Here is a 24,985-nt window from a genome sequence, read left to right as displayed (position 1 = left end):
TTATTACCAGGTAACTAAAAATGCATGTATTATACTTTTAATTAATTTTTGAAAGAAAATGTAGCTATTTTAGATATACCACTGGTCGTAATCAGAAAAACTCCAATCACAAAATGCACTGTTTTAAAGCGGTCGCTCTGTCTGTAAATTTAGCATCTGCTTACAATATCTATCTATTTTCACTCCAGAAAACATAAAGAGTTGCTAAATTTATAGAGACAGAACATCTTGCAAAAAGAGCGGAATATCTGCTAACCAATGATATAATAATGTGATTTTTAAACAAAAATTCCTTTTGTCTACAATATTCAGTTTTACAAATTAATTTCACAAAAATTACACGATAGATCTTACTCAAAAAATTAAATTGTACTTATAGATCTAATATGATTTATAAAATCAAAAATTCAAAGCATTGCGTCTATAATGCCAATTTAAAATCGGCGGGTTCTTGAAAATAAGCCAGTCTCTGAAATTCATAGACATTAGTTAGTATATTTTCAAAGTAGGTCTATAATATCTATGATGTCTGTGTTAAAATTAGACAGTGTGCTCATAATGAAGCAGAAAATGGGCACATATAAAAATATAAATTCATCAATATCATTTACTTATTTTTATTTCTTATTAAAGCAATAAATTGATATATGTATACTCAAAGAAATACAAGGAATTCTATTTAAATTTGAAGTTAAGTCCATTTCCGGTGGAGGAGGAAGTAAAGTTTCAACATCACACCACTAAAAAATTTTTAATTCATATGCTAGCACATATTAAAAAAGTATATTTAAAATGTCAACTTTTCGAAATATTTGCTATTGTTATTAGACTTTTTTATAACTCTGTACAACAGCAATAGACAGACAGATGCCAGTTTATGATAGATGTAATAAAAAAAAAAGCCTGTTGAACGCCTCAAGTGAATATCTGAAACAAACCAATTTATCGCACTGTTTAATTTAATTAAAAATAATTACTTGATATTACAATTTATTAGTCTTTATTTATACATATTATCTCTGCCGTTTTAATTAATAATATTAACTTTTTTTAAACTGAATTCGAAATAACTTCAAACTATGCGATTAATACAGATTCTATTCAACATAATTAATATATTTATTGGCAAATACACCTATGTAATGGTTAAATTTTTATCTATAATTTTTTTAAAGCGATGACCTTGCCATCCATATAAATAAAGTAGCATTGGCCTATATTACATTTATTTTTCAATTAAAGTAAATAAAATTCTTAACGACAGCATAACTGGTTTCCTACTAAAGTAAATGACCCTGAATGAATTTTATGCAAAGTATTTTCAAAATAATGTATTAAAAAAGTACAATTTGTTATTTATTTATGTGGAAAAATTCAATCACAACAATATTGATAAGTTTTCTGTTGAAAAACAGTAAAATAATAAAATAATTTAGATAAAATTCATTTAATTTTAAAATATAAATCGGTTATAAATTTAAATGGACGATTATTACATGTTAGTAGATAGATGTCGTAAGTAATCCATGATTTTAAATTGAAAAGATTACACATAATACTTTTAAATTTATTTGTGATAAAGAATCCTGAATTTTTCTAAACAAAGATCAATGTGTATGTTTTGAATTTGTGTTCTCCTTTTATTAAAAGCCATGTTAGTTTTGTGACGTCATTATTTATCTTAGGAGGGAGATAGACGCGCCCTACTCAACGAGGTGACGCCATCATCGCATTGAACTAAGTTCCAAACAGTAAACGTTTGTTAAAAGAGTGAGCAGCCGTTATATAACTTTATGAATGTGAAACAAGGCTAGTTATATATCTTTTAGTGAGGTCATAACCATTTTTAGTTGAGCTGATTTGACCCACGCGAGCTTCTTTGCGGTTATTAAACGGTTAAAGTCGTTTATTATTTTAGTTGTTTTTGGTTAAAAATATATGTGATCAATATTTAATGGACAGTGTTTCATATTAAAAATTGTTTAAAATGTCAACTAAAGCGTCTCGAAAACAAAATGTGTCGGCGGCATCGGTAGCACAATCTCCTGCTAGTAGTGGGCCATCTGCCAATGTATCATCTTCAGCCGGACGACCTTCTAGTCCATTAAGTCCAACACGATTCACACGGATACAAGAAAAACAAGATTTACAAAATTTGAATGACCGTTTGGCCACATACATCGATCGAGTACGACAGTTAGAATCTGAAAATAGTCGACTTACGCGCGAAGTAAGAACATCTCAAGAAATTGTTTCTAGAGAAGTAACTAACATTAAATCGATTTACGAACACGAATTAAGTGATGCTAGAAAATTGTTGGATGAAACTGCACATGAAAAAGCAAAATTAGAAATTGATGCCAAACGATTATGGGAAGAGAATGAAGATTTACGTTCAAAACTTGATAAGAAAAATAAAGATTTTTTGATTGCTGATAATCAGGTACGTGTTTATGAATTACAAGTGAAAGATTTACAAACAAAATATAACCAAGCATCAAGCGATCGTAAAAAACTTGCCGATGAGTTGAAAGATTCAGAAAAGGAGGTTGAAAAACTTCGTACTCAAGTTGATGAGATACGTAAATGTCTAGAAGAGGAAACATTACTTCGAGTTGACTTGGAAAACACTTTACAAAGTCTGAAGGAAGAATTAACCTTCAAAGATCAAGTTTATCAACAAGAATTGTCAGAAACGCGTATTAAACGCCAATCAGAAATCACTGAAATTGATGGAAAACTTGCTGAACAATATGAAGCAAAATTACAAGAATCCCTACAAGATTTACGTGACCAATATGAATCTCAAATGGCAAATAATCGTGCTGAAATTGAGATGTTGTACGAAACAAAAATTAAAAGTTTACAAAACGCTGCTCAGAGGAATTCAAGTGCTACATCTGCGGCGATTGAAGAAGTTCGACAAACTCGAACACGTATGGATTCATTAACTACACGAATAAATGAATTGGAAGCTATAAACACTGCACTTCAAACGCGTATTCGTGAACTTGAAAAAATTCTTGAAGATGAACGCATACGCCATTCTGAAGATTTGGCTGCTTTGGAGGGTGAATTAGGTCGTCTACGCGATGAAATGGCTCAACAATTACAGGTATTTATTAAAATCTTAACCAGTTAGACAATTTTATATAATTTTAATTTATATTTAGGAATATCAAGATTTAATGGACATTAAAATTTCATTGGATTTGGAAATTTCTGCATATAGAAAGTTATTAGAAGGAGAAGAAGCACGTTTAAATATTACACCATCCTCAGCCAGCATACATCAAGTTAGCGTCAGCAGAAGTTCCAGGACACCTATCAGACGCACACCAGTACGATTAGGAAGCAAGCGTAAGCGTACAGTTCTAGAAGAAAGTGAAGAAAGCACTTTAAATGATTACAGCGTACAATCCTCAGCAAAAGGTATACAATTAATTACTAATGAAATCTTCTTAAAGAGTTTGTGTGTTATTTGTAGAAAATAGTTTTAAGCTTCTGAAAAGTTTTTTTAGAATCTATTAGATTTTCCTGAAGATTTTTATAGAAAAAACCATTTTATTCGTTTTGTTGTTTTCCAAGAAAAGGGCTGATAGTATTTGTATTTGGTAGAAGGAAAACTAATTTTGGTTAAATGTTTAGATAGATCCTGATCATATTTCCGACAACTTTATCAAATAAATACAAGAAACTAGTTTTATTCTAAACTGGTTCCGTATATTTTAATTTTAAAATTTTTGTTATTAGGTATTTGAGAGTATCAAAATGTTCTGTTTTTCAATAATTGCACTAAATCTTTTAACTTTAAAACATTTTTAAAAAAATCACAAATTCTAATAAACTATTTTATTTCTAGGTGATATCGAAATTAGTGAGATTGATCCTGAAGGTAAATTTGTCAAACTACACAACAAAGGCGACAAAGAAATTTCATTATCTGGCTGTCAAATTGTACGTAAAGCTGGTGAATTAGAAACTGTGTTTAAATTCCACCGTACAGTCAAAATAGATGCTGGTGCAACTGTAACAGTTTGGTCTTCAGATTCTAATCAAGAACACGAACCACCATCAAACATTGTAATGAAACAACAAATATGGTTCTCTGGAGATAATACAGTTACAACAGTGATTAATTCAAGCGGTGAAGAAATTGCAAAATTTGAAAGAGTTAAAAATAAGTTCAGTTCAACATCATCACGGCTACGAGATTTGTCATCGTATGCAGAGGCAGAAGAATTCCTTCATCAACAAGGTGATCCACAAAATGAAGATGATAGATGTAGTATTATGTAATAATTTCATTAATTTTTATTTTAAAGAAAAAAAATTCCCCTTAATTCTATGGGATTTTTGATTTATTTTTTGAGAAAAAAAAATATTAGTGCATAACTTGAAATCTTGATTCAAGTATTGAGTTTTTTTCATCAGATGTAAGATTAACATTTATTTTTCCGTATTTCTTTGGTTTTCGCTTGATACTAGAATCGAGAATATGAAATGCCTCTTCCATAGGCATTTTAATGTTACGTAAGTATTTTTTTGATAGTAGATGAGTACAAAAATTTCCTCTAGAAGAAATATTTTTTCAAATATAATTTAGACAGAATTAAATATCGCTAAATGTTATGCACATCGTCGAAGAAGAGTAAAGTTTAATATGCAAAAACCATTCTAAAAGTTGTTAAAATGTCACAATCGCTATTAATGTCACAATCTGTTATTTTTATTAAATTGACGATTCATAACATACAATTTCTGTGCTGGAGTGTATAAACCGTTCTTTTGAACATGAAAATACTTAATTTTATAAATGTTTTCTAAAATGGTATTGATAATAAAATAATTAATTCGAGTTTGTCTCATTAAATTCCTAATTAAACGATTTTTTTCTTTACTATTTTAGAAAATGTTATAAGGGTGTTTGAGTATGGTGGTAAAAATTGAAATAGGTTGATCGGGGTAGTTTTAATTTAAAATAAGTAGGTATTTAACTGTTTGAAAAAGTTTCCTGAAATATTAAATTATACTATCGTAGATAACGAGTGTTAACTTTGATAGATATTTAAGTTATATGCCTGAACAAAGATTTATCGGAAGAAAAAATAACGAAATTAGGGAGAATACCAGCAATATCTCTATTTTTCTTCATTTCCAAATATTGATGTCAATGCGTTATGATAACTATTTTCTCTAGTTAAAGGAGTTATTTGGAATGGCTGTGGAAAAACGTTTATTTTTTATAAATTGTTGCTGAAAAGATTATGTTATCTTGGATTGAAGCCATCTTAACTGTTTCAGTTTTTATCATCACCTTTTTAACACCTGTATATTTTTAAGAAAAAAATACTGTTTTTGTTCCATTGAAATTAACCAAGTTCATCACATTAATAATGACCCAGAAAAATAGTAACAAAATTGGTTTACCTTTTAGAAGATATAAGCTAAAATTTTCCGACACATTTTTTTGTATAAAAAAAAAAACAGCAAAAAATTGCGTTTGTAAAATGCTACAGAAGGTCGCAGTTAACGAAATTTTTACTATTTTTTTTATATTGTCGAAGAAGAGCTGTGTTGGAAAATCTTCGTTTGAATTTTTCCAGAGATAAATCTACTATTTTACTGGGCTGTAGTGGATGATAATTATAAATAATTCTATGAAGTATACATTAAAATGATATTTATTTTAAATTCAGTTCAAGGTTTGTTTTGTTATTCCAATAATTTTTGTTTAATGTAATAAATTTTTCGTTCGTACAGTTACCGCAGATAATACAGAAATAACTACGGAAGAAAGAATTTTAAAAACCGTACGTACTAAACGATTAGTGAATGTACGAACGATATTTGTTTAAAATGCCAAAGATATAAATTGAAATCTTGCTGAAAATATCCCCTTTCAGCCATATTTCAATTTATTAGTTTTGTTTTCATTTTTATGTATGCTTTTGTTTCTTTTTTTTTCATTATACAAGTCATATTTTTTCATTATAGCTTTAGTGTTCTGTAAACATTCATATTTATGTCCTTATTGCCATGATAGGTAGGATAAAAAACGCTTTGTATCGCGACGATAATTTTTTAAATTTTACAACCATCAAGTTGTTTTAGATATGTGATGTATTAAACTAATGTTTTAAACGTCTAACTTTGGTGTGAATATTAAACTTTGCCAACTACCAGTTGTTACAAAATATTTTCACAAAAAGTATGATAGTGAAATGTGGTGAATTTTAAAAAATGGCTCGGATAAAAAAATGAGATCTCATTTTGATTGCCCTGACTACACGTAGTTTATGAGTGTATTCGCATACTTCCATACAAAACAACATTTAACAAAATGAAATTCTGAAAATATTTTTAAAAAAAAGTCAGTTGTATTTGTAAGCTTTTATCTCAGATAACAACAACCCAGTACAAGTAAGCTTACAATTCAAAGTTTCAAATTCACGAAACATTACAACTAAGTTAAAGTAATCATTCTAAAAAAAAAAAAAAAGAAACCACGTTGCGCATCACGTAGAAAAAATAACTCGTATATTTCGTTGCCGTGCGTCAAATGCCAAGAAAATTTTTTTAAGTGCTCTCAAATTATATCGAATAGTTTTGATGACACTTGGCAAATTTTATCAAGTTCTTTACAATGCTCAATTAACACATGTAAAATTTTAGAAATTGTCTAATAGGGTTTACATGGCGTCATAAGTTATTTGTTCCCCCTTTTAATTATATCAATTATCTGGTTAATTTATATATTCATTTTTTATATAACAGTATTGTTAAGTTACATAAATATGGATTGTTTATATTTCGATTTGCTGCCTATCATTACTATGTTTCTTTTTTTTATTAATTATGATATTTTATTTTTTAAGAGACAAATTATACTTAGAATAATTGAAATGAAAACTGTTTTAATTATAAATATATTATGTAATACATCATCAGATCTTTTTTTATACAAAATAATTCAGTCATATTTATTTTTTTCTAAGCCATATTTTCCTTTAATTTTATATTTATAATAAATATAAAAATACAAAACCAGTCTTCTGATTATATTATATCTTTAAAAGATAAAATAATATTTAAAAAATGTTAAAAGTTCTATCTTTAAAAGATATTTATTTAAAATAGAATCCATATATAGATTTTTGAAGATTTTTCCATTTTAAGGATTTTACAGTGTGCATTTTGGGCATGGAAATTATTTTATTACTAATAAAATTGATTTATAAATAATGGATTGTTTTAGTGTGCAATACCCTTTTTATTTGTATTAATTAATTTTTAACCGTTTTTATTGATATCAAAGGAAATGGATAAATTTGGACTCTTTTTTGCCTAAAATAACTTAACTTGATTTAAATTAAATCAACCATACCTTAAGCATTTAGATTCGTTTTAAACAACATCTTAAACATTTTTTTCAAATATCTGAAATTTCAGGAAACATGTAGTTTTCGAAAGGTCTCTTCTGCTCAAACACTGGATCTATGGGAGTCTAATGTGTTTGAAAAAAGATTTTAAAAAGCATGTTTGGTTTTTGAAAACACCCAAAATATATTTATGAACGTATCTCATGTTGGATCCAAAGATCAGCAGGTAAATGGATTCGATCTAACCCGGAAATATTCAAAAAATTTCAATGCAACAGCTAATTTTGGGCAAGAATTTGCTGTGTTTAAAGAGCTAGTAATCGAAATTAATGAAAAATCAAGTGTATTCGACCAGTCAGAACACCTGTGCAATCATGAATTGTAAGAAGCGTTTCTTAATATTAGCATAGCTTTAAGATACACTGCACATCACCAACATCTGCAAGCTGTACTGAAAATAATTTAAATCGATCTGAGTTCAACAATGAGTTAAGAACGTCTATCTGGCCTCGCAATTCTATCCATTGAATATATAACCACCTTTGAGACAGACTTGAATGATCACTAGCCTGAAGTTTATATTACACATACAAATTATTAGCAAATAGGTAATAAGGAGTGCTAATTTATTAAAGAAATAATAAATATGTATTATGCCATCCATTTTTATATTTTTTTAAACTATTTATCTCAAACGCTGGTCAGAGGGTACGCCATTATAAAATTCTTCTCCAGTTTAAAAAAAGAGTATATTCGGGGTTGATGCAATAAAATGTCGACTTGACGTTTCAAGTCGGCATACACACATATACACTTTGGATATTGCAAATCATAAAGAAATGACCGCTACTGAATCAACGACTCAAGTCAATAGTTCGTCATGATAACTCCTGAAGGAAAAATATGGCTTAATAAAATTAAACACTTGTATCGAAATATTTGCAACTTATATAGTTGTTTCACACTTCTGTGTACTGCTTAAAAAATATAGTTACCGAAGTGTTTTCTAATCACGACCAATAAATAATAGATGTGGGCGACAAAGACTATTTTGTATTTGCTACGGACGCCAAAAGAGCATTGACAACGATGAAGCCTGCCTTTTGCTAGACGTGTGAGTTGATTTTCGTGTTTATGGGAGACTATGGTTGGAAACATGAGCTGTAAATAAAAAATAAAGAAGATAAACTAATAAAAATCAATTATTTTATTTACATAATACGTATTTTTAACAAAATAGAAAAGGAAACTGTTTTTCTATTTGGTTTCAACTTATAAAGTACTAAATGTTCAGAATACATTATTATTGTAAATAATGTAATCTATTTTTTAATTTAGCTGTTCTTTTCTTTTTGCTTGCAATGATGGAGATAAATTTGTGTCTAAAACCGAATTACTTTGTGCTACCTTGCTCTTAGATTTTCCTGTGTTTAACGTATCTTCTAATTTTTCATCTGTAGTCAGTCTTTCCATTCGTTTTTGTTGTATTGATTCTATAATAAAATTAACTTTATTTGAAAAAATCAGGGTTTAGCATTGGAAAACTCTTCCAGTAAAATATGAAAAAAAAATTGCACAATGTTTATTCGCACACGACCGTACGTCCAGCATATATCCAGTTGAACAACAGTTTGGTTGAATATCTATGCCAATGGGTTTCTAACTAAATACGATTGGCGCGACAGACCGGTTGGCTTGACCTTATAGTCAACCAAGCACATGATATATTTTTCATATATGAATGGAAAAATTTAAGTCTCCGCTCAATTTTAATAGGTCGAGTTGGTGATTCAACCTCCGGAATGTTTATTTGAATACTGTTTTAATATAAGTAAATAAAAACATTTTTTCATATATTACTGGCCGGTGTTTTCTGAAGTAAGTGCAAATTTAATCTTCCTTACCACTAAACGGAGTATATTTATCCGATATCAATTCTTCTAAATTGTAACCTATGTATCCAATGATTCCAGCGAATGGAACAGTAATAAAAGGCGCATATCTTGTCGCATACCTGACTATCACACTCCAAAACCTTCGACGAAAAATTCAGAAGGGATTAAAATAAATTATATAATATGTAAAATAAAATTACCTTACATTTTGCTTGAATGATTAAAGGATTACTAACTTAAAATATTGTCTTTTTTAAATTTTGCTGTAATATTTATGGAGTTTACATAGCCGATGATGAAATTAATGTATAAATTTATTTGATGAAAATATCATTTCTTCATGAATAGAATTTTATGCACCCGTGAACTTAACCTAAATTTAAATGAGTGAAGTTTTATATTACGAATTATTTACGATGTATTCTTTAGGTAATTAGTTAGAAATAGTATATTTATAATTAATTTTTTAATTGTATTAAATAAAATAAAATAAAACTTTTTGTCATAGGATAAAAAAAATTCATTTTAAATTTTACGCAAATAATAGTTAGTGCCATCTGTGTGAATATAACGAAAGCTATAAATATTTATTTGTAATCTTATTGGTTCGTGACTTTATAACTTTTACTTATACAAATCAAGGAGAACGAAAGCGGTAGAATGAATTTTCACCAGGACCAACCAGGACAGTATCGACAATGTTTGTCAAGCTAGTAGAGTGGCGTTAGATGTCCTTATACTAAACAATTTTTTTATTTGAGAATCCTACTTTGTAGCGTTTCTTTAGAAAGTATTATGAAATTCTCTCTCTAGCAAAGGCCTAGGCCTATTAACCAACCAGAATGGGGCCTCCGAACTCAGAGCTTGCTTTGTTCGCATGAAGCTTCTTTTCCTTAACAATTTTAGTTGACCTCGAGTTGAGACACTTGTTGAAATTACATAAATGCCACTAGATACTCCAAACAAAAAAATTAACAAAATCAAGTATCGTAGTATTCATTGAGAAATTGTTGCTGTTACTTTATGTCAGCCATCCATGGGCATAGCAATACGAAGCGATACTTGCGAGGTAAAACTAGAGTGTGGTAGTGAGTGTTTCACTTCGGCTAACTTTGGCGAGTATATTTGACTTAACTGATGTAAAGGATGGGATATTTTTGAGTATGGGATATTAATACATTTAATTAAGAGTATCTTAATTAAATTTTGAGGTAGGTATAAATAATAAATAAAAACAACAACGATGAAACACATTACAATAAGTTAGTTACGATTTAATGATCAATAATAATTTAATAATTGTAGGTACATATTTACAATTGTTTTTAATTTCAAACATAACAAGTGAACTTAATAATAAATAAATTTAATTTAAATCTTAATAACTGATATGTTAGTAAATTAATTATTTTAACTAATAAGGGTATTTTGACTAAATTTTTGCCTTTCTTTGGTTTTTTGTATAATAATTTATTCTTGTTTTTATTATCACTGTTGAATTGCACGCATTGCCGTCATGAGTAAATTGTCATCAAAATAAGCTGAAAACAAATATATATGAATTAATATGATCTTTACTGATGGAAAAAGTCTAGGAATCTTTTTTAATTGTGTAATTTTTGTTCACATTTCCGTCGTTTATAAACACCTTTCCTCATCGACTCTTCATAAATTTTCTTCCCAAACTGTACCCCTTCCATTTCTCTTTCTGTTCTGTTCGTCCCCTTGAGTTTCTTGAGCTGAGTTACGTTAGGTTTAAAGTGGTGTAAATAGGATTGAACTCAAAAGAATACAGCTCCTATTGAAGGTTCTAATATATTAGGAAGTGGAGTATAATGTTTTTTTAAGGTCATACGCGAAATAAAAAAACAATCCTAGACTTTCCCCCAAAATTTACATTCGAAGAATTTTTAGATCTAAGAAAGGTCATACATACTTCTTCCAACGATAATGGATTACTTTTCATTTTTGTATCCAAACTATGATATCGTTCATGTGCCAAATGTAACCTTACCATGGCCATAATATATCGTTCTGCTGTTAATATTCGTTGCTTTGAGAACCGTAAGACTAAACATTCTAATACTTTATTGCTAACAGTTGCACCTGCTGCCCATAATAATCCTCGTAAATGGTAACTTGATGCTTTTCCGGTTCCTGAACTCCTTTCAAATTTTTGAAAAGCCAGCTGAAATTATAATCGAATTATGAATCTGAATTTACTTTTAGGAACGAAGTGGGTTTGAAATATTTTTGCAAATAAATGTTTTATTTATGCCTTGAATATTTATTCGTATTAATCTCGTCTATCTCGTCTATTATTATATGAATAAATAGGCAACGTGTATTACATATATGAGAGTGTTTGTTAAATAATGTATAAAAAACTATTTTTGAAATTATTAAACATGCAACGTACGTAATACAAGTTGCCTATTTATTATATTTATACCATGTATATATGAAATATACATAGTATATTAAGTTTAGTCCCAAGTTTGTAACGCTTAAAAATAATGATGCTAGGAAAAAAATTTTGTCATAGGTGTTCATAAAATCACCTAATTAGTCCATTTCCGGTTGTCCGTCCGTCCGTCTGTGGACACGATAATTCAAAAACGAAAAAAGATATCAAGCTGAAATTTTTACAGCGTACTCAGGACGTAAAAAGTGAGGTCAAGTTCGTAAATGAGCTCTACTTTGCATATTCCATTCAAAATTATTAATTATTCCAAAATTACAAGTATTGGTTTTTTCGATTTTTTGGAATTTTTTTAAGGGGTACCCCTTTATACAAAATCGAAAAAATCGAGAAAATTTTTTTTTCTCTGATTTTGATAAAACTCTGTTTATAAGATAATTTTGACCCAAAAAATTCATAAATGGTATTAATATAACGGTTAGGCAACTAGTTTCGGAGATATCGAGCCAAAATATGGGATAATGGGTGATATTTCAAAAACTATGCTTCCAATCATCAAATGAATACGATTTTTGAATTTTTTGGGTCAAAATTACCTTATATACTAAGTTTTATCCAAATCAGAAACCATAAATTTTTTTCGATTTTTTGGAATTTTTTTAAGGGGTACCCCTTTACAAAAATCGAAAAAATCGAAAAAAAAATGTTGGCTCCGATTTCGATAAAACTCTGTTTATAAGGTAATTTTGACCTATAATTTACAAAAATCGTATTTATATAACGATTAGGAAACTAGTTTCGGTGATATCGAGCCAAAATATGGGATAATGCGTGATATTTCAAAAACTATGCTTCCAATCATCAAATGAATACGATTTTTGAATTTTTTGGGTCAAAATTACCTTATATACTAAGTTTTATCCAAATCAGAAACCATAAATTTTTTTCGATTTTTTGGAATTTTTTTAAGGGGTACCCCTTTACAAAAATCAAAAAATCGAAAAAAAAATGTTGGCTCCGATTTCGATAAAACTCTGTTTATAAGGTAATTTTGACCCATAATTTACAAAAATCGTATTTATATAACGATTAGGAAACTAGTTTCGGAGATATCGAGCCAAAATATGGGATAATGGGTGATATTTCAAAAACTATGCTTCCAATCATCAAATGAATACGATTTTTGAATTTTTTGGGTCAAAATTACCTTATATACTAAGTTTTATCCAAATCAGAAACCATAAATTTTTTTCGATTTTTTGGAATTTTTTTAAGGGGTACCCCTTTACAAAAATCAAAAAATCGAAAAAAAAATGTTGGCTCCGATTTCGATAAAACTCTGTTTATAAGGTAATTTTGACCCATAATTTACAAAAATCGTATTTATATAACGATTAGGAAACTAGTTTCGGAGATATCGAGCCAAAATATGGGATAATGGGTGATATTTCAAAAACTATGCTTCCAATCATCAAATGAATACGATTTTTGAATTTTTTGGGTCAAAATTACCTTATATACTAAGTTTTATCCAAATCAGAAACCATAAATTTTTTTCGATTTTTTGGAATTTTTTTAAGGGGTACCCCTTTACAAAAATCAAAAAAATCGAAAAAAAAATGTTGGCTCCGATTTCGATAAAACTCTGTTTATAAGGTAATTTTGACCTATAATTTACAAAAATCGTATTTATATAACGATTAGGAAACTAGTTTCGGAGATATCGAGCCAAAATATGAGAAAATGAGTGATATTTCTAAAACTATGCTTTCAATCATCAAATGAATACGATTTTTGATTTTTTTGGGTCAAAATTACCTTATATACTACGTTTCATTCAAATCAGAACCAATAAATTTTTTTCGATTTTTTGTTTATGTACACTCACTGTCAGAAAAAGTGCCACAGTTAAAACATTCTAAGCGTACGCATCATATGTTATGTTATAATAGTAACACTTAGAATGTTTTAAAACGAGCATTTTTTGTGACATTGAGTATACTTTAGTTTATGTATATGAAATATACCAAGGTATACTAAGTTTTGTCCCAAGTTTGTGTTCATAAAATCATTAAATTAGTCCATTTTCGGTCTGTCTGTCTGTTGTCTGTCCATCTGTCATCGCGATAACTAAAAAACGAAAAAACATATCAAGCTGAAATTTTTATATAATGCATCTAAGTGAGCAGTATTATATACATGTGTTCTCTCCCACTCGATGCAGGCACACAATAGAAGAACTGTTGTATAGCTGAAAAGACATCGAAGCCACAATACAAGTCTTTTTTCGCAATTTCATAAAACATCTATAATATCTCTTACTTAGATGCATTGCTTAACGCATGTACTTTGTCATACTCGCGATATTTATATGCCTAGATGTAAATCGAACTAGTGGTATATGTGTGACATGTATGTATGTGTAATGTGAAAGAGTAATCAACACTGCCTATACATGGTATTTCAACAATTAACTCAGTCAATTGCTTGTTTTCACTTGTTTAAAGTAAACTTTTACATGGAAAACTTTTCATTTAATTAACAATTTATTGTTTATTTACAAATAGAAACATTTGCGCAAATAACTTATTTACGAATAAATTTTGGCAACGGAACCCTTAAAATAAAATCTAGAAGACAAACTTTTTGTATCCAATGGTCACTAGAATTTATATCGAAATATACTTACCCTCCAAAATTGTAATATGTGCATTAATACAGGTATATCTACTAACGATAATCGTCCACTAATATTGTGATCACGTAACATTATTAAACTTTTACATAGTTCTAAACTTGGTTTTTCCAATAAACAAGTTTTCCAATGTGATTTTAATATTTTATGTAGTTGTGTTGCATCAACTTCAGTTGGATATTTTGTCGATAATTTTGTTAATAATGATTTTCCATCAGCCTAAAAAGTAATGTTTATTGTTGAATATAAAACATTTTAGAAATTCGATTGAAGTAAAAAGAAATTAAATGTGCCACGAAATCAGATTTGTTTGGATATCTATGCTAAAAATCCAGTATTTATGATTCCTGCGATTTTATCTTCATAGTGCTCAAAATTATAAAACAAATTTCATTTTCGTATTTTATGAATCAAAGATTAAAGGGTAAAGATATGATTTATGGTTTTCTAGATTAGCTCCACTTTGAATGATATTTCCTACTTAGTTACTTACTAGCACCATTGTAGTTTCTTCTAAAAATTCAGCTGATATATTTCTAATTACCATATTATCTTCATTAACCTCCCTAAAATAATATGATATATGAGACACATTCTAAAATAGATTACCTTCTATCAAATAATATTTACCAAATATTACTCTGCTCATCGGTAAATATTCGTAGTAGAAATTTACCATCCAAATTTGGAATGTTTGTTTGTGGAACAACAATATAATCACCAGGTGGTAACGTAAAAAATGTGACTACTTCACGTGCAACTGAATGGTTTGTAACATCCAACGGTTTCTGTAACAAAATAGTTTTTGGCATACCTTAAATTAAAGTTATTTAAAAATAGCAGTTATCCTCGTATTCGAAAATTTTAAAAGGAAGGAATAATGTAGTAAATAGAATTGCGATGTCTCCATGTTCATGTAAATAATTAAAATTATCCTGACATAGTATTTTTGGAAATTAAAGAAATAAATTACCTGTTCTGATACAAATTGAGGTGTAAGTCGTGACATTGAATGTGGTATTTCATAAACAGCAAAACCAATTGCAAATAATGGTTTTTTCTTACGTGATTCACCAATGGTTTCATAATGTTGAGTAACTGAAACAACTACATGGCATTTGTTGGAGGTTGATCGTGGAATTTGTACATGAAATTGAGGATTCATAGCTGTAGTTTCTGAAAAACACAAAATAATTTGTTTTAAAGTAAGAAAGAGGATCTCTGTAATGTAGGGAAAATATTGAATATTTAAGAGAAAATGTTCGAAACAAAAGTTGGTTTTTAGTGGACTTTTGTGACAAGTTTCAATTTTAAAATTGGAATCTTTGATATTATTCAAATTTAAAGAATTCTTTCATTGTTTAATTTTGCCTAAAGTTTCCTAATTCCACACATTTCCCAATCACATTGACTACTGAATTTTGAATGCAGTAAAAGTAAAGTTTTCTAGAAAGGTTTAGCATATAGGTTCTCAGCCCTAGTCATTTATACTAAAGAATCGAATTAACTGTGAATTAGAGAAGAATTAGAAGTAAATTGTGGAAAATAGGGGAGACTATCGAAATGTTCACTATCCCTCGAAACTTCTCTTTTGAATAAATACTCTTTGACATAAAATTAATATCCCCAAAGAATAATTCCTCAAGATTCGCCGATAATATTTACACGTCCTTTATTCTAATGATTATAATAATGAGAGAGTTAAAGAAACTCTCGCGACACACATTTAATTCCCCTTCCATTGAAATATTTGTATAAATACATAATTAATAATTTTTATCTAAAAATATTTAAAAGTATTTTAATTTATAAATACATCAAAGTTTTTGTAACGCTCGTGCAATTTAATCGGTATTAATTACAAAATTTATATCAGTAATACGTGATATAAAGCTGAAAACGTCGATTTAATGCTTTTTCTTTTTTTTTTAAATTTAATGTAATTTTAAGAAGTTTAATAATAACAAACTTTTTGGAACAGCATTCACAAAATATTAACTTATTATAAAAATGAAATTTAATCTATTAATGTAGTCTATATGTTCAGGTATCAAAATTCTCGTTTCTAATTTATCTTCCAAAATTAATTCTCAAAATCATAAGTCGATTTTCGATTAGATTTTCCTGTAAACTATAAACTGGACCGTTTATTCCTTATCTTTGTTTATTATTATTTTATTTCTAACACGCTTTAGTTTCATACGTATGTTAGTATGTAACGGAATCATTGAATATTATTTTGACCCCCTTCAAAACGTCGGATTAACTCAAAATTCCGCAAACTTATCAAGGACCGATGCAATAACACAATAACAATACAAAGATTTAATAAGTTTATTTGATTATCCTGATCAGGATGTTCAGGATCAACGATTTCCATATCTGAATATATATACATTTATTTGCGCTCCCACCATCTTTATACTGAATTCTTGATACATAAATAAAAAACCCCACGTTTTTTACGATGAAATGTACTTTCTACCTTTTAGTTCAGCTAGTTACAAAAGCGTGTTTTTTAGTTTTTTTTAACTGTTATTATATTTTTTTTTAAGGTTTAGTAGTATTAGACATAGTAGTAACACTATTTCGATACATTTTACGAAGATACAATTTAACGCACTTCCAAATCCTAAAATATACTTTTCAGTGATTTGGGCAATGCTTATCTGTCTGTAAATCATGTAGCTTTATATATCTAACTTTTGGTAAAAACTTAAAAAACAGAAATTATGCATAAAATTTTATTAAATTTAATATAAATACAAAACTTATAAAAAAAATTATAATTAATTATTTACATTGAAATATATTTTATTATTATGGTGGCAATGCACCTGAATCAGTATATTTAATTGATTCTAATAAAGTTTGCATCGCTTGTTTCACATTTTCTGGTATACTTGATTGATTCAATAAATATTTAAATAATTCTTGAACAAATTGACCACGTGTTTGTATAGATAACCAATCAAATGATTGAATTTTATCCTCATTATTTCTCATATAATCAACAAAAATTGCATATTGTTCTGTTGCATTTGCTGACATATTTTTTAAATCAAATGTCGATGATAAAATATTTGTTAAATTAAATTGTCGCAAATAATCAATTTTTTCAGTTGATAATTGTTCAATTTTGGTTGTTGAAGTTTGATTATTTAATTTATTTGCGTAATATTGAGCTGCGGCACGTATTTGTGAATTATATGCTAAAATTTGTTGAATTTTGTTTAAAATTAAATTTAATACATCCTTTGAATTTTGTTTTGAAAGAGTTTTAGTTGTATTTGAAACAAATGTATTTAGATCAAATTCGAGTAAAAATGCTTTTAGTGTAGTATACCAGGATTGTTCAAAATCATTTTCTGGTAATGGCAAAACATTTAATAAATCTTCAATTATTATTTCGCTCGTTTCATTCGGGGTTGAGTTCATGCGTCGTGTATTTAAAAATCTTCTTCCAGAAGTTTGTACATTTCTTAATATATCTGTATAAAATTCCAGAAATGGTACCATCGATTGAATATCACCTAAATATTCTTGAACTGCTGGATCAGGCGCAATATTAATTAATTTTGATAGTACAGCATTTAAAAAAATACCTCTAGTCGGGTAATTTTCAACTCGAAAAACTTGATTAAAGATTTTAAAAACATTCTCATTTTCCAGAATTTCTTTTAAACGATTAATATATGTTTTATTTTGTACATTTGGTATATTTTCAAATAAACCATCAAATACGTTCTTTGTCTTACGATTAATTAACTGATTTAAAACTTTTGGATCAGGTATTGGTAGAATATCTTCCAGATTTAACAAATCTTTTATACCTAATATTCGTAATTTATCCGTCGTTAAATTTCGTACATTTATATATTTTATATTAGAATTAAAATCGTTTAAACTGTTATTTCCTTCTTCTTCGGTAATTTCTGGGGGTGTAATCGACGTGGTAGATGTCGTAAATCGACTGTCCTTAAAATATATGCCTTCATCCGTAATAATATTTCTATGATTCTCCATATTATATAATATGCGTTGTAAATTCTCAATTTGCGAATTAGTTAATTTCGACGGATCGCTTAACATATCTTCTACAATGTACTTAATGCATTGTGGCAAACCATCTTTTTGTAATATTCGTTCTAAACCACCATATTCGCCAGTTTTAAGCGATGCGAATATTTCTTTGAATGGACTTGGAAGATTTGTATCATAGTTCTGTGGCGAAAATTTCGCTTGTGTTGGGATAGTATAATTGTTCTTTTGTTTATACTTTCCGGTAGTAATATAGTCTAAAAGTTCATCGACTGGTTGTAAAATTTCCTTCGATAAATTTGGTGCACGTATTTTGATTCGATGTAAAATTGCCATTAATAAGTCAGCCAAAGAAGTGTAATAGTATTTTCCAAAACCACTTAAAATATCATTTAAACGTATTGAACCATTTGAGACAGAGCTTAATAATTTACCTTTCGCTTCAATAATTGGTTCTGGATATAAATTTGAAGTAAGTGGACTTAGAATTTGGTCCAATTTAATCGTTGGAGAATTTATGAATGGCGATAAACTTACATGGTTAGGTACATTGCTAACGGATGTAGATGGTTTCAAACATTGTACCAGAGTTGTAATCGTTGCTTTAATAGCAGGTGGAGTTGTGCTAATTTCATTAATTGCGTGTAAAACTGATGGAATTAAAACGTAAGGATTATTTTTTTTACTATTACTTATATATTGAGTAATTGTTTCAATCGGTAATTTCGAATAAGTTAGATAATCAATAAAAAAATCCATTGCTTCCAAAAATTTTGGATTGGTTTCATCGCTGGGTACATTCATTAACAAAGTTGTAAAAAGTGGTTGTGTTAATTTCAATTGTTCCTGTTGTAATTTTTGATATATCGTTTGATAAAAGTTCAATGACGTATCCTTGTTAAATTTCTCTAGCAAATGTATTGTATCTGTGGGAATACCACGAAAAACACTTAAATTGGATTCGCGAAGAATTGTGTTGAAATCAACTAAACCATGACTAATCACTTCAATCCAAAACAAAAGTGAACTTTGGATGTATATGGGACAGTTTTCGTCTAATATTGTAAAAATTGATCGAATTTGTTCATTTGGTGGCATGAGTAATAATTTTGAAATGTGTGGTAATATTGGGTAGACATGCAAAGTTTTTGATCTGATTTTCTCAAATATTATTGTTAAAGATCCATACATATTATCAGTGAAATTTGATTCTGGTCTATATAGAATGTATCCAAATATTTCGATTAAGTTTTCTCGTAAAATGTATGCCGCCATTAATTGTGTTACTAAAACATCCACAGGATTTGCTTCAGTATATTTGTGAACTTTTTGATTTGGATTTAATAAAGTGGGAAGTTGATAATTATTACGATTTCCCAGATCAATATTCAAATTGAAAAGTTTTTCTTTTCCAATTTTTTGCATAGGCTCTGTAGGTTCCACTAATGAATATGGATAATTTCTATTATTTTGGAAGTTTGGCTGGTTAAAAGATTTTTTAGTTTCAATTTTTGGCGTTGGTTCTATATTTTGCAATAATAATTTTGGATTATTTCTATTCTTCTGGAAGAATGGTGGATCGATATTCAAACTATAAGGTCTTTCAGATTCAATTTTTGAGACAGACTCTATATTTTTCCATAATGAATCTGGATTATTTCTATTATTTTGGAAGGTTGGCTGATTTATATTCAAACTGAAAGGTTTTTCGGGTTCAATTTTTGATGATGGTTCTATATTTTGCCATAATGATTCAGGATTAATATTTTGTGACGTGATGTTGTTATTATTGGTACGAAATTGATTGTTTTGATTATCGAATCCAAAATTCGAAGATCGTCTCTGCTCATCAATCTTTGTTGGAAAATCTAAATTCTTACTTTGGGATATTTCATTATAATTAATAGTACTAATTTGGTCATTCGTTTGTCGATTAATCCCTAAATTTTGGTTCCAAAGTTTAGGTTGATGAATATTTGTATTTTGAGATACTTCATTATGGCTGAACAACTGATCATTGTTAAGTGATCTGAATGAGAACTCAGATTCGCGATGTTGATTCATCTTGTTATTACTGTTGATTTGAGGATTGGTTTCATATTTATAGGGATTCCAATGATGTTGTTGATTGGTGCTACCATATTCTTGATTTGTTTTAGATAGATTTACGTTATCGAAATCAAAGTTTGTTGGATCCCCAAGTTGGAGTGATGGACCTCTAAGTTCACGTTGTAGGGGAATATTTGATGATGGTAACATGTCCGTCTTTGGTAATACGTTTTTCAAATCATCCTTATCGAATTCCGTATTTTTTTCAGAATTGTTAGGGCTCCAAGCCTGGTCTTGGTCTTGGTAGCGAGCACTATCATATTCGCTATTGGCATTAGTGCGATTTTTCGTATATAATTCAAAGCTTTCAGGATCCCAAAGACGACGTGGATCCACAATCCATTTTTGTTGCGTTGGTGACGTATAAAATTTTCTTCGGCCCAAGTAAGGCGGTTCATTAGTTTTAAATAGTTGAGGCATTGAATATTGAAGTCGTTCCACTGGTGTTGATGGTGATATTAAGTTATATTCTTTTACTTTAGGTGCCTCTTGTTTATAAGAGTTCAAATGTTGAGGTAATGAACTCCTATATGAAGGCCACTGGTTTGGTGAAATTCGAAATGTTTGGGGTATGCGGTCCGTAAAATATTCATAAGAGCTTGGATTATTTTTATTATAACTTCTGTCGAAGTCGCTATGAACAGTTGTTAACGTATTTCGGCATAACGTTTGACTAGGGATTATATAATTCTGAAAAAAGTATTAATAATGTGAACATTAAGTAATTCACTACAAAATGGCTATTTGCACCGTAACATGTAAATAATTGCAATAATTCTTTGTTTAAATTTATATTATCCCAACAAAGGAATGCTTGGTATGGCCGAAGAGCAGGGGTGAACACTCATAAATTTATAAAAATGGAAACAAATGAAATTTTTTTTTAAACTTATTTGAATACAAAACAAATCAAATTTGCAGGAATAATAGTTGAAATTATTCTAATAATGAAACAAAATTGCCCAACCCCTAGATTGGTAAAAAAATTACTTTGAGTTTGTGATCGCAAAACATTCGCGATATAGAAAAGAACTTCAAATGCAAAAATTATTTTAAGACCCTCTTTGATAAAAGATAATTTCGAAATTATTAAAAAACAATGTAAAAGAAAGTAGACTTCATTTGTAGAAAAATTAAATGAAATTAATAAAAATCAAATGACTACAGACATATTCAAAGAATCAATTCTATTTTATCCAACTCTAATAATTCTAAATGGCAACTGATAAATAGGCTAATAAATTATTTCGAAGAAATCAAAATTAGTATTTTACGTAAAAGGAAATTTTACTGTCAGTTTGTGTAAGGATCACGTTATTTATTCCGTTTTTGAAACAATGGTAATTATTTCGTGCTATTTTTTGAAATCATTTAGACGTTAGCTAACAAATAGACAACTTTGAAAATAAATAAATAATTTAATAAACTTACGATTAATGACACAAGAAAAACAAATTTTAATTCACACATAATGTCTTATATTGTTTAAAATAATTCAACTCAACAAAAATTCAATGTTTTCATTATAAGATCTGATTTAAGTTTGGATTAAAATAATCGGCAATTCTAATTTAAATACCTAATGGAACAATTATTGATAAAAAAAAAGTGACGTTAAATTTTTAACGATATTTCGTAATAAAATTTTTAATAATTGTTTTAAGTGTAATTACCAACAATAAATATTTTGAAATATCGCAATTGAGAGTGGAGGTAAATTTTACAAACTAAGAAATTTTCGGTAGCTCAGTTAAAATATCAAGAAAAATGTAATACGAAGTCAAGTCATTTTCTTGACTTAACAAAAGGCCTCAAAAATAAACCAAAATAGTAAAGTTTATTATTTTTCCTTGCCTGAGAGACATATTATCATCTTATTTTTCTAAAAATATATTTAAAAAAAATCCCGTCTCAGAATTTGTACGTAGGGTTTTGCGCCCTAGAAACCTTTAAAATATTAGGATTCTGTTGGATCGGCGAGGATCGACGTTGTCGTACAGTATTCAATTGTACCCACGAAAGAGATAAAGAATACCATTAATCTTGCATCTAGAATGTGGTTTAGTCCGCTCGGCACAGTCGGCGGAGGAAGTCTCGTCGTAATAAGTCGAGTTGACAGAACCCTGGTAAGATATTTAGTCATTTAGACTCTTGTTAAGACTTGTACAAATGACAGCATTAATTCCATGGTTTTGCAAGAATCCATGCACTCCTTTAATTGCAAGACTTGGCGCATCATTTATTCTTCTGCAAACCTCTTTTCAATACGTCGAATAAACTGACATGCTTGCGTCATTTTCATCATCAGTGATATAATATTTCTGATTGATTTATTGAAATAATATAAACTATTCTTTTCACTTTCAGAATTCAGAATCTTTTTTTATGTTACTTTATGCAACTCTATTGTTATTTGTATGTAATTTCTAAAATTTATTTTTCCTTGAACAATAAACATGTCTTACGTTTGTGGAAAGTAGACTTTGCCAAATAAATTTTAAAAATTCTGACCCGTTTGCTACGGAATGTTCATTTTTGTGAATTGAGTCTACTAACGCGTGTACCATTAAATTTTGTTTGAAAAAAATTGCCAAAGTGATTTTCATAATAGTGTACATGCGTTTGTTTATGTATTTTTCCTTTGAGTTTTCGTTTAAATGCATTATTTCAGTGACTAAATGTTATATAAAAAAAAAAATTGGTAATTAATTTCAGTCTGATATAAATTGTTGCTCGAATGGTAATAAACTAATTTAACAACCCATTACCCATATAAAATTAAATAATAAGTACATAATTGTAATAATTTTTGTAAAATTAAAAATGAAAATTGTAACTAAAAGTATTTATTGTTTTTATATGAAAGCGATTCTCAAACTTCTTTTTCCAACGTAGCTCTTTTGAAACACTAAATGTTTTCTGGAGACCTGAACGTACCTGCACGTGTACGATATATTTAACTCGTGAATCACGAGTGAACGCAAAGGCAATAAAACTCCCAAAAACGTAATTACTCGACCCCATGAAAAACATGGCCAAACCGTGTATCACAGTGTGAATTCAAGGAATAAAAAAGGGTAAGGGATCTTAAGGGATCTCTTAAGCGATCTCCAAATAATAGGGAGCATATATGAGATTATTAAACAGATCTATCTTGCAGTAAAATTGTTGTTACCTACGCTTCCACCAGAATTATATTTTCATATGGCTACAAGTTTACTGTTTTATGCCGGAGTTTGTAAAAATTTTAAAATTTGGCTCGACTTATTTTATTGAATTTATATTTACATCAGTATATAAATAAGTTTTAGATATCGATTTAAATCGTGCGAAAAAACATTTTGAATAGTTGTTTATTGATTAGAAATTTTATATTTTGAGATTACTCATAAGTTGCACAAAATTTTTATTTAGTTATTATTTTTTATGCAACATACTCCATTAAAGATATTTGATGTATAACGTTGTAGGTCTTGATAAGGTGCGACTAACTTGAAAAAGGTTTTAAATAGATTCATAATCGAACCTTTTTTATGTCGTTGAACTAATGGATTCGATCATTGCCAAGTTCAATTTTTTTATAATGATCAAAATTATAGTTTAAAGTTTTTCATTATTCTAAATAGAACTTCACTAATTAGAAAAAATTTGCTATGATTAAGAAACATTTCCTATGCACAGAATAAATTTTTCACGCTATTTAAAATATAATATTTAAACAATGAACACAAAAAAAATATTAAGTTAGATTATTAACTTTTTTTTTTGTCCAAAAACTGTCCAAATACTTTCGAAACAGTTCAACAACTCTTCACACAAGTCTGAAGCTTCAAAATTTCTAAGTCTAATATATAAAAAAAAATTTGCATACCAGTATATTGAGGCCCACCACCTGCATTATATCCGGCACGCCATCTACGTCTTGCAAGTACAGCCCGCCACGGTTGTTTGGAGTGTAGTGCTGGCTCTGACATCCAGTCGTCTGGACCTACATGCACTAAGTCTAATTGTGTAAAATGTCTCGCAAAATCCTCAAAAGACATCCTAAAAACAATTATAAGAATTATTCGATAATTGACTCAAAATTGAAGAGCAAAAATTCTTACCAAAATTCTCCATCATTCGTTACACGCACACTGAGTAAATCTTTATCACGTTGTGATAAACCATCCCATTCCCATGATCTTTCACTCCATGCACCAGTCCATTCACCACGTCCCCATGGATTTCTTAATCGTACCAATGGTGTTTCACAAGGACCCACTCCACCATTTGAACCACCGGGTGTGTTTAATGTACCAACACCACCGCGTACTCGTGCTAAGCCCGTTACGCTATACGCGTGTTGTGTTAACAAACCATTTCGTAATCTAAGTTGACGTTTATTATCTTTTTCCTGGAACATAAAAATAATTTTGTTGAGAAATAATCATATGACCAT

General features: G+C 28.9%; 3 protein-coding genes and 1 long non-coding RNA gene across 4 annotated transcripts in view; 1 reads left to right on the top strand and 3 right to left on the bottom strand.

The window, feature by feature from the left end:
- The first annotated feature begins 1,699 nt into the window (after positions 1-1,699).
- Positions 1,700-4,833, top strand: LOC123301689 (lamin Dm0). The gene is made up of 3 exons (XM_044884544.1): positions 1,700-3,115; positions 3,174-3,432; positions 3,863-4,833. The coding sequence occupies exons 1-3, from the start codon at positions 1,988-1,990 to the stop codon at positions 4,297-4,299; spliced, it is 1,824 nt and encodes a 607-aa protein (XP_044740479.1). The 5' UTR covers positions 1,700-1,987; the 3' UTR covers positions 4,300-4,833.
- A 1,254-nt stretch (positions 4,834-6,087) lies between these two features.
- Positions 6,088-6,626, bottom strand: LOC123301691. Its single transcript, XR_006535447.1, has 2 exons — positions 6,511-6,626; positions 6,088-6,147 (listed from the first exon to the last, which is right to left on the bottom strand). It is a non-coding gene; the product is annotated as an uncharacterized LOC123301691 (long non-coding RNA).
- A 1,987-nt stretch (positions 6,627-8,613) lies between these two features.
- Positions 8,614-9,666, bottom strand: LOC123301690 (small integral membrane protein 12-A). The gene is made up of 3 exons (XM_044884545.1): positions 9,483-9,666; positions 9,287-9,417; positions 8,614-8,875 (listed from the first exon to the last, which is right to left on the bottom strand). Coding segments are annotated over exons 1-3 (297 nt in total). The 5' UTR covers positions 9,485-9,666; the 3' UTR covers positions 8,614-8,711.
- Positions 9,667-10,697: 1,031 nt separating this feature from the next.
- Positions 10,698-24,985, bottom strand: part of LOC123301688 (calpain-9-like) — a 161,095-nt gene continuing 146,807 nt past the window's right edge. Inside the window, exons 7-14 of the mRNA XM_044884543.1 lie at positions 24,651-24,940; positions 24,416-24,588; positions 15,368-15,570; positions 15,025-15,182; positions 14,888-14,960; positions 14,389-14,613; positions 11,214-11,465; positions 10,698-10,818 (exon numbers count right to left, since the gene is read on the bottom strand). Of these exons, the coding sequence (XP_044740478.1) occupies positions 10,792-10,818; positions 11,214-11,465; positions 14,389-14,613; positions 14,888-14,960; positions 15,025-15,182; positions 15,368-15,570; positions 24,416-24,588; positions 24,651-24,940 (1,401 nt within the window). The 3' untranslated portion in view covers positions 10,698-10,791. The remainder of the gene's footprint in view (positions 10,819-11,213; positions 11,466-14,388; positions 14,614-14,887; positions 14,961-15,024; positions 15,183-15,367; positions 15,571-24,415; positions 24,589-24,650; positions 24,941-24,985) is intronic.

Source organism: Chrysoperla carnea, chromosome 5, assembly GCF_905475395.1.
Source record: "Chrysoperla carnea chromosome 5, inChrCarn1.1, whole genome shotgun sequence".
NCBI lineage: Eukaryota > Metazoa > Arthropoda > Insecta > Neuroptera > Chrysopidae > Chrysoperla > Chrysoperla carnea.
Note: the sequence above shows the minus strand (reverse complement) of the source record. Positions and strands in the feature narration are given on the sequence as shown.

Bases quoted from the DNA above. Each gene is read 5' to 3' on its own strand.
- LOC123301689 (XM_044884544.1), top strand. From the start codon at position 1,988: ATGTCAACTAAAGCGTCTCGAAAACAAAATGTGTCGGCGGCATCGGTA. The intron at 3,116-3,173 runs GTATTTATTAAA...ATTTATATTTAG, and splicing joins AAATGGCTCAACAATTACAG to GAATATCAAGATTTAATGGA. The intron at 3,433-3,862 runs GTATACAATTAA...TTTTATTTCTAG, and splicing joins CGTACAATCCTCAGCAAAAG to GTGATATCGAAATTAGTGAG.
- LOC123301690 (XM_044884545.1), bottom strand. The intron at 8,876-9,286 runs GTAAGGAAGATT...ATTTTATTATAG, and splicing joins TAAATATACTCCGTTTAGTG to AATCAATACAACAAAAACGA.